The sequence below is a fragment of the Xiphophorus couchianus genome, chromosome 1 (genome assembly GCF_001444195.1).
Source record: "Xiphophorus couchianus chromosome 1, X_couchianus-1.0, whole genome shotgun sequence".
Classification (NCBI taxonomy): Eukaryota; Metazoa; Chordata; class Actinopteri; order Cyprinodontiformes; family Poeciliidae; genus Xiphophorus; species Xiphophorus couchianus.
Window position 1 is genome coordinate 16,649,860 of NC_040228.1, and position 18,452 is coordinate 16,668,311.

The 18,452-nt window shown below is 37.8% G+C and overlaps 1 protein-coding gene across 3 annotated transcripts; it reads right to left on the reverse strand.

Moving 5' to 3' along the window:
* Positions 1–3,274: 3,274 nt before the first annotated feature.
* kcna2b (potassium voltage-gated channel, shaker-related subfamily, member 2b) lies at positions 3,275–15,292 on the reverse strand. 3 transcript variants are annotated; one of them, XM_028028821.1, is made up of 3 exons: positions 12,913–15,292; positions 11,952–12,075; positions 3,275–11,345 (listed from the first exon to the last, which is right to left on the reverse strand). In XM_028028821.1, exon 3 carries the CDS (start codon positions 11,230–11,232, stop codon positions 9,730–9,732), a length of 1,503 nt encoding a protein of 500 aa, XP_027884622.1. In that variant the 5' UTR covers positions 11,233–11,345; positions 11,952–12,075; positions 12,913–15,292; the 3' UTR covers positions 3,275–9,729. The 3 variants fall into 3 exon arrangements, with proteins under 3 accessions (XP_027884622.1, XP_027884542.1, XP_027884705.1); XM_028028741.1 differs by having other exon boundaries at positions 11,952–15,292; XM_028028904.1 differs by having other exon boundaries at positions 3,275–11,371; positions 11,952–15,292.
* Positions 15,293–18,452: the final 3,160 nt, after the last annotated feature.

Here is an 18,452-nt window from a genome sequence, read left to right on the forward strand (position 1 = left end):
GTCAAGTTCACTGATATAAGTTGTTTGGCTTTAATAAATCAGACAGTGATTTTACAGCACTGTACCTCTTTTTAATTCCAAAAATGTTTTGCCCGTGTCAGGGGGTACTTGACTAAAAATATATTTTTAAGGGGGTACATCACTGAAAAAAGTTTGAGAACCACTGCACTAGCACATCATCTCAGATTCTGCTCTGCTGGCCTTTTTTAAATATATATAAAGATGGTTAAAAAGAAACTATTAATTACAGAACCAACTATAATGACTTAACCATTAAACATCTTTGATTTGACATGTATTACAGAAATTGGCCTTTGGACCTGCAAGCCTCTACACTTGGAGAGGAAAAGCAACTGTTGATATAGCTGCCAGAGTAGTCAGACAGGGAATACTAAAAAGTAAAAGTAAGAATAGGTTTCCATCTACAGGCAGATAGTGACACTGCTGTTTGTCACACTAGCAAAACATCAAGCTTTTTAAACCCTTTAATGTGCCACATAATGTATACATTTTAGCTAACTATCAGATACATTAATGGAAAAAACCTGCAGCATCCTGATTTTGAAGACACTCCTATGTAATGCCAAACATCCCTGATGTTCAAATTTGGATTGGGAGATTTTACTCAGGCCTAGATAATATCATGGGGACAAAATGCATTTAACCCTTGTGATTTTTCAATATGTTCCATAACTTAAATAAGGAAAACTGATTTCATTTTTATTTTTTCTGATTGTACATAAACCTTAGCTCATCTTTATTTGTTTTTCACTATTATAAATACTTACTTCTAATGCCCATTTCATATGTAAATCTATTTGTAAGATAATACCAACACTTAACATTCACATCTCAAAGAAGAGGAATTTCTCACAAATAGCCCCACAATACTGATTTCATCCAGATATTCTTGAGGATATCTTTTTTTTTCCTGGAAGCTCTGGTTACATATCCCAGCAGGCCTTCTTTTCTTCTCCCACTCATTTTCTCCCACTGATTTTTCTGTCTTGAGAGCTGTTCTACTATAACACTCTGTTATTTCCACATTCTCTTAACTGAGTGACACACTTAGAACAAGGTAGAGTGGCAGTAAGGAGAAGAGATAACTTAGAAAAAGGAAGCTTTTTCTTCATAGGTTTTCTTATGTTTTTTTTTTTTTGTCAGCCACAATAGCTCGTGGGTTATATAATTTGCAAAAAAAATAAAGCATATCAAACAAGAACATTCATGCCTCTTCCTCTTTAGTAAGTATTAGTTTACAGGAAAACACATGAGCCAAATAGCCAGTAAGTAATAATGTTTTCTAACCACTCACTCAGTCACATCCCTCTAGATCCAAGAGTAATGCAATATGAGACATTAAGGATAAAAATAAAAATTTGTAAGAGCTTATTTGTGAACGTTTTTCCGAGCGGACTGTGAGCCATCTTTCTTTTCGTATTAACCTGGAAGTGAAACACACACCCAGGATATCACATAATTCTAGCAATAAAGCAATTTCAAGCTTGTGAATCTAATGATCTAAAAACAGACAACATTAGAGAGGGAGGGCGAGAGAAACCAAAAACCAGAAGGGCGATTGTAGAGCATGGTTTTAGAGCTTATGAATTATTTATGTGAGTGGGATATTTTAAGGCCGTCACATTATGTCTGGGAGCGATGAGTTAGTGGGAAGTTCAGAGAGAAGAAGATGAAGTGGATATCATAGCCTTTGTTTTTACTGTGGCTACTACGACTGTACTTTGCAAAGCCCTCAGTGACACGTACGCACTCAGCAGCCCTTGATTCCCAGGCCCTTATAAAAATTACAAAGGGCTTATAGAAGTGCTGCAAACTGGGCATTTATTAACATATTTCTCCATAAAAGCCTGTGAATGGCTCTTTTGCAGCATGACATACAGTATGTACTCTGTTGTTTCTGTTAATAGATTCTGTACAAATGTATTTAATGATTTCATGTGTATACAAGTTAGTGTTGATTTTATAAAAGTACTTATAGCCACTTATTTGTAAAGTAACAGGTGACTATAAAACACAAAAGATTTGAATTGTCCGGCAGGTGGCAGAAATGAAGATGAAGAATTTTCAGCAAACTCCATAGCTGATTAATCTGTTGCTCATATTTTTGCTTTTTGTCAAAAATTTGAATATAACCCATAGATGTGTGCTCACTTTTATGTTTTCTACATGACAGAGTTGTTTTATTGTATTTGTTCAAGTTATTTGTAAAATACAGGAGGTTCTCAAGAAGTGACTGTCCTAAACAAGATATGTTTATGTTTTATATTAATGGGAGGGTTTTTTTTTTTAGCTTGAAACATGTTAATGTTTTCTCCAAGCCACTGTTTTATCTGGCTTGTATGTATGTGCTTTTGTTGCTGGTAAAACTAATACATCAATGGAGAAAATACTAACAGAGGGAAAAAGTTTGTCACTTGGTAAATAAGCCAGGATAACCTTATTCTTTTAATGCTACTGAAATTAAAGAATAATTAATTTATTCACATCTACAGTGGTAGATGCAAATCTCAGCAACATTAATATCATAAAGGGTCTTACATCATGTTCAGGAAGTGATTCTTCTGGTGAGTGCCATGATTGTTTAGGTCTGAGAGTATTTACACCCTCCTGAATGTATCTTTTCATTTCTCAAATTACACTGCTCGTGACTGTAGTCATTTTAACCTTGTTGTAACAATCTACTAACTCCTTTAAAAAAAGTCCGTCAAGACTTATATCCTCCATTTACTCAGCAAATAACTGCAGTGAGGAACAAAAAGGAACCATGCTTCAGTCAAAAGAGGGGATTAATTAGAGATAAGAAAAAAGTGTCATCTTATTCCAAGACAAATAGGAACACAAATGCGAGCACCGTAACTGAACAACATTCTCCCTCTGAGAATAATGTGGCATAAAGGAAAGTTCAGATTTACAGGCCATTAAATGCGTTATGCATAAGGTGGTAAATCAGTTCTCACTGTATTGGGGAAGTGCTGCCCGGCATTCATTTAGCTTATTGCATATGGGCTCAAATTACATACAGACACAAGTGCACTTGTGCTGGTCAAGATGATTGAATGGAAGAAACAGGATAGGAAAATGTATTGGAAATATATGGTTCAATATATCTTTATTACAACCAATGGGCAATTGTATGCTTGGTTGACAGGGTGAAATGCATTTGTTTTATTATTATCAAATAGCTAATGTAAAAATTTTATAGGAATCACAAAAAATAAAGGCCAACATAACACACAATGCAAAAAGCCACAAATGTTAGATATATGTTGTATTTTGGTTAAAAGATAACTGAATGAGACCCTTATGAGGAAAAAAATCTCATTATATTACTGTTTTTCATAACGTATGTAAGACATTTTTTTATGTACATAATTAGGATAATAAAGCAGTGGAAAAATACCCATTAGTTATCATGAAAGATACTAGACTGCCTTCCTCTGCTAACATACCGGAACCCAGTCAACTGAGACGTCCAGGGGGAGTTCTGCACTCCACCTATATGTCTGAGAGGAGAATCAGCTCAACCGCTGAGCATTACCTCAGTGCTTAGAGCTGCTGGAGCTAGAGGGTAATGAACAAGGGAGAAAAATTTGTTAGACATGAAGTGCCAGAGAAAGCAAAAAGTGGAAAAACTCAAGTAAAAAAAAACACAAAGGCAAGAGCAGGACAAGCAAAGATTATGTCTCAAAAACAGCTGATATAAGGAAATATTCATACATTTTCATGAACAGGAATGTCATATTAACTTTAAATAGCTTTCAAGGATGCTTTTGAACAATTATTCCAAAAGCATCAGTAAACAACAATAAACAACTTTAACAAATTATAAGAACAAGATGAAAGTTTTGGTGCCCAAGTTTGAACTTGTTGTGGATTTTCCTTTCAACCAGACCAAATCAAAGACTCAAATACATAAACACACCTTCAGCAGTTTATGGACATATGTCCCTTAGCAACTTGCAGGAAGACACATATCAACGATCTGATGGCTGTTCAAACACAACAACAATCCCACATGCATATTAATATTAGTTTGGGAATAGATAAAGTGGGCTAATAAGCTTCTGGAATTAGCTTAAAAATCAATATGGGTGATTGATTCCAAGTCTCAAAACTACCTGAATGTCACATCGTGGCCACCATAAATTTCCCATGTCTAGTGTGTCCTGTCTGTGCTAACTGTGGACCTTTGGAAAGCACTTCAGCACAGCCAATAAAAACAACATTTGATGCTCTACATGAAACACTTTTCTGAATTTCTAGTTCTACCAAGTTAAGATTAATTCAAAGTAAGCCCCTAAATATTCAGACCTGACTTGAATGTGCTAGAGAATATGTGGAGGTAACTAAAGATGTGAGGCTTATTATCAAAATTAAGACAGAGGAAACATCCAAAACTCTGGTCAGCAGCTATGAAACCGAATTCTTATTGCCAAAAATATTTTTCAATTGATTAATAAGAAGCCTATTAACAATTTTCTGTAAGTAAAATGTAAATGACAATAGATTTTTTTCCCCTCAAAAGTTATATTGCTTTTATATTAATTTATTACCTTTGAATAAAAAAAAGGAGTAGAATAAGCACAAAAACAAAGCCAAGTAATTTAAGGAGTGCAGGTAAATGTGTGTAAAATATAACATATAGAAGTTTATGATTTATGAAATTTTCTAGTTAAAAATGTAACATTATTGGACTCATAAAAAGAAACACAACAGTAACTTGTGTTTATATAGAAGTTTTTTTTTTCTTTTTTTCTTTTACTGACATAATCATTTAGATCATTACATGTTCCAGTTTTACAATATTTTTAAAATAATGACACTGGAAGATTTTCCTGACTACCGTATTTATGTCCATCAGAAGTCCATGGGTAGCAGTCCGACACATAATTCTTCTGTAGGCAACAACATACAGTTTGTTTCAAGGGCTTTTCAACACAGTGGTGAAAGACAGCAGCTACACAGAAAATTGAGAAGAACCATAGGATTAGTTAGTCTTTATGAGTGTCACACAATTGGCTCAAGGTATAGAAAGTAGACAGAGTAAGACACAAAGTATTTAAGCAAGGCCCATGTGTGTATCTTCAACAAACCTCATTCACTGCATTTGATTTAATGACATTCAACAAAAAGCAATATTTTGTGGTAGTACACATTTCATTTTTCACTTAAATTGTATTATATATTTACTATATGTTCATATATATATATATATATATATATATATATATATATATATATATATATATATACATACAGTAGATATATATATAAATTGTGATTAGATTAGCAGCATAAATTTCAGTTTTGAAACACATGGGAGTCTATACATACTGTAGCAGTAGCTTTAAGCATTGTTAGACAAAAGACATCATATAGAGCAGCTAGAAACATTAGATAAATTAGCATGGCTACACAAGTGCAATCATCTGTGGGTTTTAGTCCTTGGTGGCCTTTAGGCTACACAAAGCCACATGTAGGTTTTCCATCCTCAGGCATGTCCATTAAAATAATTTTCCACAGGCAGTGTATGTACACATTAGTACACAAGCTATAAGTTCAAATGGTCGGTGTGGGTTTTTGTGTGTAAATATCCACGAGTTGGAGGAGTTTTCGGCAGTTCACATTCTGTTCTTAGACTCCTGTTGGATTCTCCAGGAGAACAATTTTGTCTCGGCAGTGTGTCACTTCAGTTGTGTGTTTGGTAACAAGAACTGAAAGAACAGGGCTCAAGGCCAAACTTAAAGTGACATAGATGTTCAATAACAGAGAGTTTAGAGAAGCACAAACCACTGTAAAAAAAAACAAAAAAAAACTAAAAGAGAAAAAATAGGAACTTGGGTGTAGGCAGTGTTTATTTTACATTCTTTATCAGATGTACTGCATCCTAAGACATTTTTTCATGCTTCCTGCAATATAGACCTTGGCAGACACTACAGCTTATCCCATAAGCCAACACATCCTTTGTGAAGCACATCTTCTGTGTAACAGGGAATTCTGTCAGCGTCCCATATTAGATGTACTTTATGCATATGTTATGTATACAGACTGTAAACAGTACACAGGGATACATTAGAAGACAATGACCGCCCCTGTCATTTGAGCTAGCAGTTAACAGGACTAGCTACAATGTTGTCTCTAAAAGCTCAACACTCAGCTTGTGTGTGTGTACAAGCTTTCCATTCCTCTCGTCTCTCCCGAACACACACATGCACAGATACGAATGTACGCCACACATCTGGCTTGATGGAACGATATGTCAGTGAGAGGAGCACTCAGACGTTTCCTTGGAGCATTATAATACACTCAGCTGAGCAAAAACTCTAACTATGAATCTCGTTGCATCCACTGGGTACAGCAGGTAGTAGCTGTTGTGCTTTTATTTGGACAATATTCAAGACGCTGGACTGTTGGGAGAAAGAATGAGTAACTAATGTCAAACTGTAGATTTCCAGGACCATAATCATACTTTCCCTGTTTCCTGTCATAAATTATCTGTCGAATCATAAGGACTCATAGACATACAGCACTCTCTTAAAATGGATTGTGACCTAAGTGAGTTTTGGAGCACAGTTAAGTCAGTTTAATACTTAAATGTTATTCATTCTAGGGCATGCTACAACTTTACAGGGCGAGTAGTTCTACAAAAGCAGAATGATACAAGTTAAGGAGGAACAGTAAATGGCAACCCTGCCTGTTCTACATTACTGCATTTATGCATAATAGATTGATACAACAGCTGAGCTAACAGGATACTAAACAACTGAGATACACACAACAATCAGGTATAACATAAAGTGTTTTCTGTTTTGCTGTTGAAACAGCCCTGACTTTTCCACCAGATCCCTAAAGGTGTGTTGTGTATTAGCAGTGTTAGCTGTATCTCCTTCTAAGGTGCTTACACAAATGTATAGACCAGGGCGCTTTGATTCTTTCTGGTAAACTTTCACTCTGTACTTGTGAAAGAAGACCAGACCATCATGCAGCTGAAGCAGCTATGTATTTAAGAAGGTATTGCCAAAATGTTTGTTGACCAGGAAGGAGAAAAAAAAAACCCATAAAGATTTAAGAAACAAACTCATTGATTGACAAGCACCAAAAATGTAAATCTAATCCCAGCACCTTTTTCATAAGAGAACAAACAATGGAGCAACACAAAATTTATTCAGTCTGGGTGCAGATTTATTTCTTAAGCATAAGAGGCAGGCCACTATGCATATCATACAGGACAGCAAGCTATCCTCCATGCTCCTGATGTTCTTTCTTTAGTTTGCTGGACACTCTGTTTGTGTTTCCCACTATATGCAAACAGCACGAGGGTTCCCAGCATAACATTGAGCGAGCATCACATTGACTCCGCCGGCTTGCTAGTTCTCACAGTGAATCTTGATTCCACTTATTTTCCATGTGAACAATGTACATGCACCAGTATTAACTTATTCTTCAATTTGAGCTACAGTTGCTCATCTGTTGCATTAGGCCACACGGCACACTTATCGCTAAACACATGGATTAGTCAAACCATTGCCCCTTCCTTAAATCCTCATTGTTAGATACTAACCACCACAGGCTGGCATGCCCCTCAAAAGAAGCAGTTTTGAAGATGATCACAAGTTAGCTCTCGTCAAATTTGCTTCCAACCATGACAACCCATTTTCTTCTAACACATTATCTTTGAGGGGAAAATGCACTCTTGCTACCTAGTATTTCCTTCCCACAAACAAGATACACAATAACAGAGTCCAGTGTTATCTACTTCTTCTGTCAGTGATTATGTTATGGGTAATAAGTGCATGTTTTTTCAGCCTAAGATACAAGAGGGAACATGGCAGCCTGCATCTACAGTACAGGAAAATAGGTGCCTTAATTTGATTTACTCCAGAAGGACGTAGTTTACTAATTTGGATTTATTGGTTGGGAGAAAATGACAGGGGAAAGCAGGCATGAAGAAGTAAAGCATTACATTAAGTCAATAAATTAGTATTAATGTTTCTACTGCAGCTACAGTACCGCTTAATGTTGTCAGCACGTTTCTACATAGATTTTAAAATGCTAACAATTATTTCATACCTGAATAACAACCACAAAAAATATGTAACACTCCAGGTAAATGACAGACCTTATAACACTCAGAGTAACTTTAGTTGAGCTCCTTCTTTGGTTGAATGTGGTTCTAAAAACAATGGACAATGCAGCATAAAGCATAAATAATCAAAATCATACATAAGGTCGGTTTTCTGCAATATATATAAAATGCACCTGACATCAGCTTCAAGATAAAGTACATGGCATAATAAAGCTTCTCCTTAATCTCTTCATAACATGGAATGATTTGAAGTCCAGAACAGCAAAGATTTATGTTGGGCAGTGGTGTTAAAATCTAACTTCACAGACATTTATAGGTTGTGGAGTGTGGGGCATGTCCTAACACGGAGGTTATTTCAAGCACAGACATTTTACAGAGTTTCTTAGAGTTAAGTAGTGTGTACATCCAGACATTTTGAGATTTTGTCAAAAGAAAATACAGTGCACATTTTCAGACAGCTACCACTTAAATTCATAGAGATTTGCTAAACAATTTACAGCACCTGTGGGGCAGGATGTAAAATGTCTCTGCTGCTACTTTCAGTGATGATTTAGAAACCCTGTAGGTTACTAGAACAGACATTGAGTTTCATTTGCAGCATACCAATTAAAATGGTTGAAATTAAGATTAAAAATTAGAATAAGGAAATCTATGTCCAATGGTTGTACATGGTTGCAAAAAAAGTGTTAGGTTGTGCCCCGCTCTCCCTTACAGTCAAAGAGAAACAGGCACTGACTCTGAGCAATACAGTGAAAATATTCCCTATATCCTTGAGCATTGAAAACATAAATGAGACATGTATTTAACACAATAAAAATATACTACAAAAATATCAAAAATATACAAAGTAAACATTCTCATCATTCAGTTCAGACAACTCTTCTAGTTGTCTGAACTGATTAGCCCAATAGTTTGGGTTATTAGTAGAGATAATTGCTTGTCCCCACATTGACCTCTAGTTTATACTAAAAGAAACAGAGCAAAGGGATGAATGCTAAATGCAAGTCTCTGCTTGTACTGAAACACCATTATGACTGTCTCAGACTCTCTCTGTTGCTCCGATGAGTATTTCCCCCAACAGAATAGTGTGATTCTGTTTTTCTTTTAAACGGGGCCTCGGTAGTTTGAGTAGCAGGTTAAAATTGCCCATGAATTCTCACACCAGACCTTTTGTCATTACAAGCTAGGTTACAAATTCATAAAAAATGCGAACACTAAAATGATCTTGACTGTCCATTTTTGTCTGGAGCAGTTTAAGTAATATAATACATACTACTGGTCCCTTTATGTTGCAATAATGAATTATTATTTATTAGGCTACTAGTTGGCTACTGATGCAAGCAGGACAACCACTGTTACAAACTATTTCTACTGTATAAGACTAACTCCATGCAGACATGAAAATGTCCTAAACAAGATGACTGGCAGTTCTGCAAAGTGCACTGTTTATTCTGCGTGATAGGAGAACTTGAGGTCTTCTCCATCTACCCTTTGTGTGAGTTCATCTTGCTCTCATCTTGTTCTGCTTTCTTATCCTTGGTACTATAATTCATGAGCAGAGGGAGACATGAATTCACCTTCCTGCAATACTAACAATGTTTGACCTTCCATTGCAAGTCACATTATACATCTGTACGCATTTTAGTGATATTTACGAAATTAGTATTGACCAGAGTGCAGTTTCCTGTTTTTTTGCCCTCTGGTCGGAAGTTCTCAGTATTGTGGTTAACAGGCTCCTGGATCTCAACATAGTCAGACTTACTGAGGGTGGATCCACTCCCACTTCGACCACTCTTCTTCAGATCATCAGCAGAACTGCCTTTAGGCACACTTGGGATATTCAGATACTGTGCTTGTTCTTCACCCTCTGTCTCTCTGTGGTAGAAATAGTTAAAATTTGATACAATGACAGGCACGGGCAAGGCAATAGTCAGCACACCAGCAATTGCACAGAGAGAGCCCACAATTTTTCCTCCAATAGTGGTCGGTACCATGTCTCCGTAGCCTACAGTGGTCATGGAAACCACTGCCCACCAAAATGCTTCAGGGATGCTGCTAAACTGTGAATGTGGCTCATCTGCTTCTGCAAAGTAGACAGCGCTAGAGAAGAGAATTACACCAATAAACAGGAAAAAGATTAGGAGGCCCAGCTCACGCATACTGGCCTTCAGTGTCTGTCCTAAGATCTGGAGACCCTTAGAGTGACGTGAGAGTTTGAAGATGCGAAACACCCTTACTAGACGAATGACACGGAGTATGGCCAAGGACATGGCCTGCTGGCCAGCCTGGCTATCCTCTGGCCTTTCCGCAAGCTCTGTGCCCAGGGTGATGAAGTATGGAATGATTGCCACAATATCTATGATGTTCATAATGTTACCAAAAAATCCAGCTTTGCTTGGACAGGCAAAAAATCGAACGAGGAACTCAAAAGAAAACCAGATGATGCAGAGGGTCTCCACAATGAAGAAAGGATCTGTAAAATATGTTGAGGGGTCATACGTAGAGGTGGAGTTGGACATGGAATGCAGTTGGTAATTGTACATCTCCTCATCTTCATTTCGGAAAAGTGGCAGTGTTTCCAGGCAGAAGCTTACAATCGATATAAGAATCACCATGACGGAAATGATGGCAATGATTCGAGCTGGACCCGAGCTCTCTGGGTATTCAAACAGAAGCCACACTTGTCTCTGAAACTCATTTTCTGGCAGTGGTCTCTCCTCTTCCTTTATAAAACCTTCATCTTCTCTGAAAATTTCCATAGCCTCCTCACCCAACTCATAAAATCGGATTTCCTCAGAAAATATGTCCAGAGTCACATTGACAGGCCGGCGAAGCCTCCCACCAGATTGGTAGTAATACAGGATAGCATCAAAACTTGGTCGATTACGGTCAAAGAAGTACTCATTCCGGAGGGGATCAAAATATCTCATCCTTTTCTTGGGATCACCCAGCAGCGTATCTGGAAACTGAGACAGGGTCTTCAGCTGAGTCTCAAAGCGCAAGCCTGAAATGTTGATGACAACTCTCTCGCAACACTCATGGTCTGGCTCTGGGTCATACTGGTCATGAGGCTGACCTGAATGCGTCGCTGCTTCATCTGCAGGGTCGCTGGTGGCAACCGTCATGGTGGAGGAAGATGGGGCCTGCAGCTTTCAGACAGGATGGGGCCACAGTGGGCTGGATGAGAAAGTTCTTTGCACTTGTGGGATGGGGCACAGGCACCTCTGCCTGCAAAAAGCTAAAAGGACAGAAAGGGGAGAAAAGCTGCAATATTAATGTAACCACTTGTTACATTAATAACAAGTGTATTTACTATTAAGTGAAACAAATGCTAAATTCAAACTGAATTTATTTTTTAGATTCTAAATCACTACAAAGACAAACTACCTTCAAGTGTGTTGTATAGATTTCTACAAAAGGAGTAGATACTGCCAAGCAAAGCAGAATTAGTGACTGGGGTTGAACAACAGGAGTCTCCTTGACTCTACTGAGTTTAAATATTAGGTTAGGAGTTCTCTCTCACATAAGCACCCTGCAGGATCAATATTCTCACCATAATGCTGTATCCAATTTTACAGGGTGAAATTACAACAAGCAGATCTGATTAAAAGTTGAGTGCTTCTCACGTTCTCAAAGGTGGATGCTCAGATTATATATGTCATGACTGGCATTTTTCTAAAAACAAAGAAATTCAAGTTTCTATTGCTTTATATTTCAACTACATTTGGGAGGTAGTTCACATGATCTTTAAGATAATTTAGCTTTAAGATGTTATGAAGTTTAAATCAGTATGCCTGAATACAATCTGAAACTTGTGCCTATTTGTCTGTTAACAAAAATATACCTTGATGACAATGGCTCAGGTGATGAGTTTGGTCCAAAGTAAATCCCCTCTGACAGATGAGCTCGTTTTTGAAGGGTTATCAGTCCCCAGATGACTCCGCCTCTGCTTCAAGGCGGCAGCGGGACTACAGGAGGGGGGAGAAGGTGTGAGGATGCTGGATCAACCCCCCTCCCCTCTGCGTCCTAACAGAAACATGCTGGGCAAAAAGTACTACAGACTGAAGCTGCTTGGCTAGGTTACGCTGGGAAAGGCGATTTATCTTAAGATCATTTGAAAATGCTGTCATCAGCAAAAGCGGACCTCTGTTTTCTTCAGAATAACATGCGGACGCGACAGGCGGCAACAGCCAAGGTGATCCTCTGCAACCTCTTATCAGCAGAGGCAGTGAGGAAGGGAGGCTGAGCGGGAAACGCTGCTGGCAGCATTTTTATTCAGACACCCAATGCTTCAGCAAATATGTAAGGCGCAATCACCTGTTTGATTCTCAGACATGTTTCGCCCCGAGGGGCTTTGCATCTCTTTTAGTCTTGAATTGTGGTTTTTAAAAGCCAACCCCATGTACATTTCACCATCTTTTTTTTTTTTTCTAATGGGAAATATCCATGAAAAATAACAAGTGATGCGCATAACAAGCGGATGCTTATGTTCACAACCCATTCCATGGACACGCAATCCTCCGATTACGTATTTAATCGCTAATATGGACTTAAGGTTTCTCCATGACTTTTAAAATAAAGCAGCCAGCCAGGTTCATGCACTGGGATTATCATACATTTAACGGCATCTTGTTCGGTAAAGTCGGGTTAGTTTGGAACGACAGGTGCCAGACATGCTCAAGCCATTTGCAGCCATCCTGTTTGGAAGGACAGCCACAACAGTCTTCATGCACTAAACAAAGCAGCATAGCATTATCTTCGTACTATAGGATTGCTTCAGAGGCTAATGGCATGCAGGAATTCACCGGGATTCTCTTGTTGCGCAGACGCATGGATTTTTATCCAGTTTGTTTCTTCTTTTGAGTTGCCTTCAGGTCGTTCTTCTGCTCCTTGGCATCTGTCCGTCTCAGCATTGGTTTGACTAACAGCGACAGCGGCTATGTTTTTGTCATCACGACTATCTGTTTTTGAACCGCCGGCTCGTCTTCTAGTTTCTCATATTTCACCGTAATTCACCATAGTTGAGATGAGTGGGCTGCAGTTGGGCATTGCAGCGCATACTAAAAGCTTCTTGTGCGCCTCGCCCTATCCCTCTGCGCTCCGTCTTCCCCGACTCTCCCGTCCTTAGTGGTTCACATTAAAGAGGAAGCGTCGACCATCACAGTGTGGGGGAAACACGCGCTTCTACAGAGTGAATAAAACACAAGTGTTTCCCAAATGTTGCAAATCGATCGCTTTAACAGATGCAACATAATAACCTGATTTGAAGGAATTCAACCTTTTATTTTTGGTGTTATCACAGAAAAAACAACAAGAGCTTGTGTTATATTTCTTTTCGTAGGTATCCATACCTTGTGAACTGCTTTTAAATGGATAGTTGTTACTTTTTTTTTTTTTTTAAATGTAATTATTTGAAAAGTGTGGCGTGTATCTTTATTCAGTCCCTCAGATTTATATTGTATTTTCCACAATTACTGCTGCTGCAAATTATTTCATGAATGTTTTAACCCACAAATCAAAAATGGGGCAGATGGAGAACTTATTAAATGCCAATGACTTCTGCAGATTGCACTTTTTTTATTGTTGTTGCATACATTAGAACTGGTTGCTGTTACTTAATTGTGCATTCTGTTTTTTTTTTTTTTTCAGATGGGGCAGGTTCATTAATGAAGAGGGAAAAATAAGAAAAATAAAGCTAATGAAAAAAAAAAAAACTCTGCCCAATCTTTTCTACATAAGGACTTAAGTCCAATATGATTGAATTGAGCATATCTGGCTGCAATATTTTGGTAAGTCTGAAGTTGTGCCACTCTCTTTCTGTTTTGAGGTCATGGACTGAACAGTGCTGGAACAAGTTACATGCAGTTTTGTGGTTACAATGTGACAAATGGGGTATGAATACTTTTGCAAGCCTTTGCTTAAAACTTTTAGACACCAGCTGGATAGTAATATGTGAGCCACTTAAGGTAGATGTTTAACGCAAAGGGCTTTATTATCATTTATACAATTAACTTTTTTATCTTCTCATCTTCATTCAAAACACACAAAACTAAATAAAAAAATGCTGCCATGTTATTAATGTTCTCACAAAGGCAATTACCTGCTCTTTAAATTATTAATCACAGGAATTAGCATGTGAAGTTTTGCTTCTGTTTTCACTTGTTTTTCTTACCTATAGTTGTAAAAGTAGGGCAGGCGGGAAACCCAGAGGTCTTCAGGCTTAGACAGTACCTTCTCCTGATCTATACCACCCAGATTCCACTTTTATTTCCAATCTCTTTGTGATAAATGTGCAGAAATAATAAACATTAAGACATTTGACAAATCAAACAACTGCAGGTTTCTCTGCTCAGAGCTGGTGACCAGTTTCTGCACTGCTATCTACCAAGAACAAGAATTTGTTCCATTACAGATGTATTTTATTTTAATTATTTCGACACACTGTGGTTCCGTTTCATAGGTCAGTCCCAGTCCTTATTATTCCAGACCCCTAGAATCAATTAATATCTTAAATGCAATCTGTCTGACAACAAGTAATAGGCTAAAAATGCTAAATAAAAGCAACAAATAATTAATTAAATGAATTAATGAAGTTCAAGCACAGTTAAGAAAGCCAACCATTTGTATCAACCAGTCTGGAAGGGGTTACAAAGCCATTTCTATGGCTTTGGGACTCCATGCAACCAAAGTCAGGGCTATTATCTACAAATGGAGAAAACATTAACAGTGGTGATGCTTCTTAGGAGTGGTCAGCCTACCATAATAACACCAAGAGCCACACTGATGACTCATCTGGGAGGACACAAAAGAACCCTGAACAACATCTAAAGAACTGTAGACCTCGCTTGCGTCAGTTCGGGCCAGCATTTTCTGATTCAACAATAACACACTGGACACTGGACAACAATGGCATCCAGCTCAGAGTTTGGAGCTAAAAGCTATTGCTAACCAAAAGGAGTAGAAAGGCCTGTCATCTTTGATGGTCCCTGGGAAAATCCTCACCTTTTTTCATGCAGTCAGAAAGGCAGTGGTAAATGAGTGGAGGATGGCAGTGGGGAAGAGACAAAATGAAGAAATAAGGTTGTGACAGCAGACTGCAGGGGAGGAGCTTCGTCCTGGATGACCTTTGCTGTTTCTGCAGCACGTGATCATTCACTTACGAACTGCAAAACCTTCAATTTACACAGTCAACCAGAGTGCACATCAATACATTTGTTTGAATTTCACAAAGCACACTGAAAAGAAATAAGCAGGTGTACAAAATAGATAGATTTTGTAGCTGATATTTTGAGAAAATATTTTCTATGCCTATGGAAAGAAAATTGATCAGAACAATGTTTTAAAGATAAATTTTATTGCTTTCTTCAAATTATTACATTCAAATACACAAAGACTACCATGTCTTCATACAATTTTAGAAGCTGATGAACAAGCTAACTTCTTAAACGTAACATAAATACTTTATATTTACGTTACAGCTGATCCCAACTTCCTAATGGCTTTGTTTTCAAACCTTCCTTTTTTTTTGTCCTGCTACCTAAATTTTCTCTTCCTGTTCTCCTCAAGGGAATACCTATAAATAGAAACTGACCTTGGACGTTCTTCACCTGCTGACTGCATTCAGCTGGAATTATCACAACCTCTGCTTCCCTCAGAGGTATGTTCACTCTCAGATGGGAGTACTCTCAGACTGATTTAGTTTCAAATTCTCCAAAGAAGGAGAACAGTGCCATTTTACGATATCTAATTTGCTGACCTACAACCAATTATCAAATCATTCCCAGATTTACCTGATCAAGATTAATAGGTCCAACACAACAAGTAGCAATTAAAGGATGTCCACGCAATTGTATTCTAAGGTGTAGAATGTTTAAACTTTATTCTGACAGCCATAATCAAGAGTCAGCTAACTGTGGCATGAAGAGTGTGTGTGTTTTTTGTTTATGCCTCTTCTAGGTACACTGTGTAAAAGACAGCATTCATCCCTAGGGAAGAATAAAGCTACTCCCAGGAGGAATAAGAAGACCAAAGGGAGTGTTTGTGAAAAAAAAAATCCAAAACATAATCATGAAGAACAGTTATGTATAACCGACTGATCGTATGAAGTGATAATTAAAGATTGTGACTTCGTCAGCAGGACAGGAGTTTGCAGAAAATCAAATTGGAAAGGAGTGGATAGAAGAAAAATAAGTAGAGAAGGGTGAACAGATAAAGGTCACGGTGACAGTATGATGAGTCATTCAGTGTGGAGCACAGCAGCATCTTTCCCAATGTTATACTATCACCCTCTCCACCATCTGTCTACTTGCTATGACAGTAAAAACTGCCATGACTGGCAGCAGACCGTCGTTTTCCCATCACCGCTACAAAAATAAAAATACAACCTATGCCACTGAGAACTACAACTGAAATTGAGAGAAAATCTGGAATTGAAGTCACGTCAGTGTATCTCTGAGGGTGTTGTATTTCACATTTTGTGTATGGAGTATCTGTCAGGATTGCCTGGCTGCTGATCAACCAATGAGCTTCCAGAAGTAATTGAATTTTTGTGAAACCACTAGCAACAGCATCAACATCCATGGCAACCTATTCTGGTCAACACTGCCAAAGGCTGCTAAAGAGGAAAACACCACACGCAAAGTCACTACAACACTCCTAAAAAAAAACCAATCCCTAAATGATTGTCTTATATAATATTTGTGAAAAACTGAACATTTATGTCTTAATTTTACAGTAGATTCTAAAGGTTCTAGGAAAGGAAGCACAATATATATTTAAGTATAATATTAGGAGCAATTTTTAATTTTAATTACTTTTAATGACAAAAGATCCCCATTCAGATGCATGCTTGGATTTATTGAATATAACCATAAATCTTTTTAGTCCAATCATACAGACTTATTCAAAGTCAATACATTCCATCAGCTGTGGTCAACTGGGGGCTTGAGAAATCTAAGTAGACACACCACAAAACCACAAACCCAACTGCCCCTCACCCACAAGATGCTGATCCTTAAGTGCTTTCTATGTGAAAGAAACAGTAAAACGTTTATCTGATAACTGCATCAACAAGAGAAACACATCCAAACATATAAATCCTGAGTCAGTGGTAAAATCTATGTCATGAAAAACAAGTTTGTAACAACAAAGTTCATTTGGATGCTTTGTCTAGAAGAGAGGGCGTTTTAAACATAGAGGCAGGGTCAAAGACTAACAGAAAATGAAATTATTGGCAGCAATTGCTCAGCATAAGTCCCCATTCAGCTAAACAGAATTCCAGGGACAGGCATAACTTCTGTAGAAAAAAAAACAGGGAACACATAAAGTTAATGTGAGTGAAATCACTCACATTATATCATAGAAGTAACAGTAATAATTTCTATTTTGTAAGGGGAGAAAAATCAGTTTGCTGACCTCTGAATGATAGCTCAGTGGGGACCAACAAATTAAAAATAGTACAGGTTATATTAAAGTTGCTACATTATTGTCCAAAATATCTACTGTGATTAAATTTTCTCTCAGGGGGAGTGTATAGTGCAGAAACAGGAGAGAGGTGTGTTAAACTACAAACCTGTTTCCTAGTCTGCATCCTGAGCTCTCAATCTTTCAGAGATTCCAAGAAGGAAGAGCTGCTCTGCCTAAACTGCGATGGATGCCATCTTTTTGGATCAGACTAGATTTTTCCATAAATCTTTGCCAATTATCAATGTGGCATGAACAATCTCATTTCCAAGCTTTCGTCCAATAGATTCTGGAATATCCCTTCGTCATTTTTCTGTTCTGAAACAAAAGTTTATGGATTTTACTGACAACATTTCTCTAGTATGACCTGTGTTACTGACATTAGTCTGACTCAGCTGCTGTTCAAATAATCTTTGCGCGGTGACTTTCAATCTACACGTGGAACATCAATCCTCTTGTCAGAGACACACATACAGTAACAGATCATTGTAAATATTATAACAAATGCATGACAGAGTTCCACAGCTCCCACCCTTTTCAGAAGTTGTACGGACACACAGTAAATGATCTGGCAGCTATTACAAATGCAGACATTGGAAGTAGCTATATCTTCTGTTTACCTGCAGGGCTGAATCTCCCAGTCTCTTCATCTTACCAGCTGCCCTCCTTTGTTTCTATGGAGATATTCTGCTGCAGAGCCAAGGGTGGTTGTGAGCTTCTGTGACATCAGATGTACTATAGTAACATCAGATGGAGCTGCAGACATTGAATGAACATGCAAAAGGCCAAGTAACAGAAGCGGACAGACAAGGTTAGGAAAACCAATAGAGAAACATGTGAGGTAACACTTTTCCAATATGCCTTATGAAAAAGCATATTGGAA

Excerpts from the sequence above, each read along its gene's own strand:
- kcna2b (XM_028028821.1), bottom strand. The coding sequence starts at position 11,232 with ATGACGGTTGCCACCAGCGACCCTGCAGATGAAGCAGCGACGCATTCA.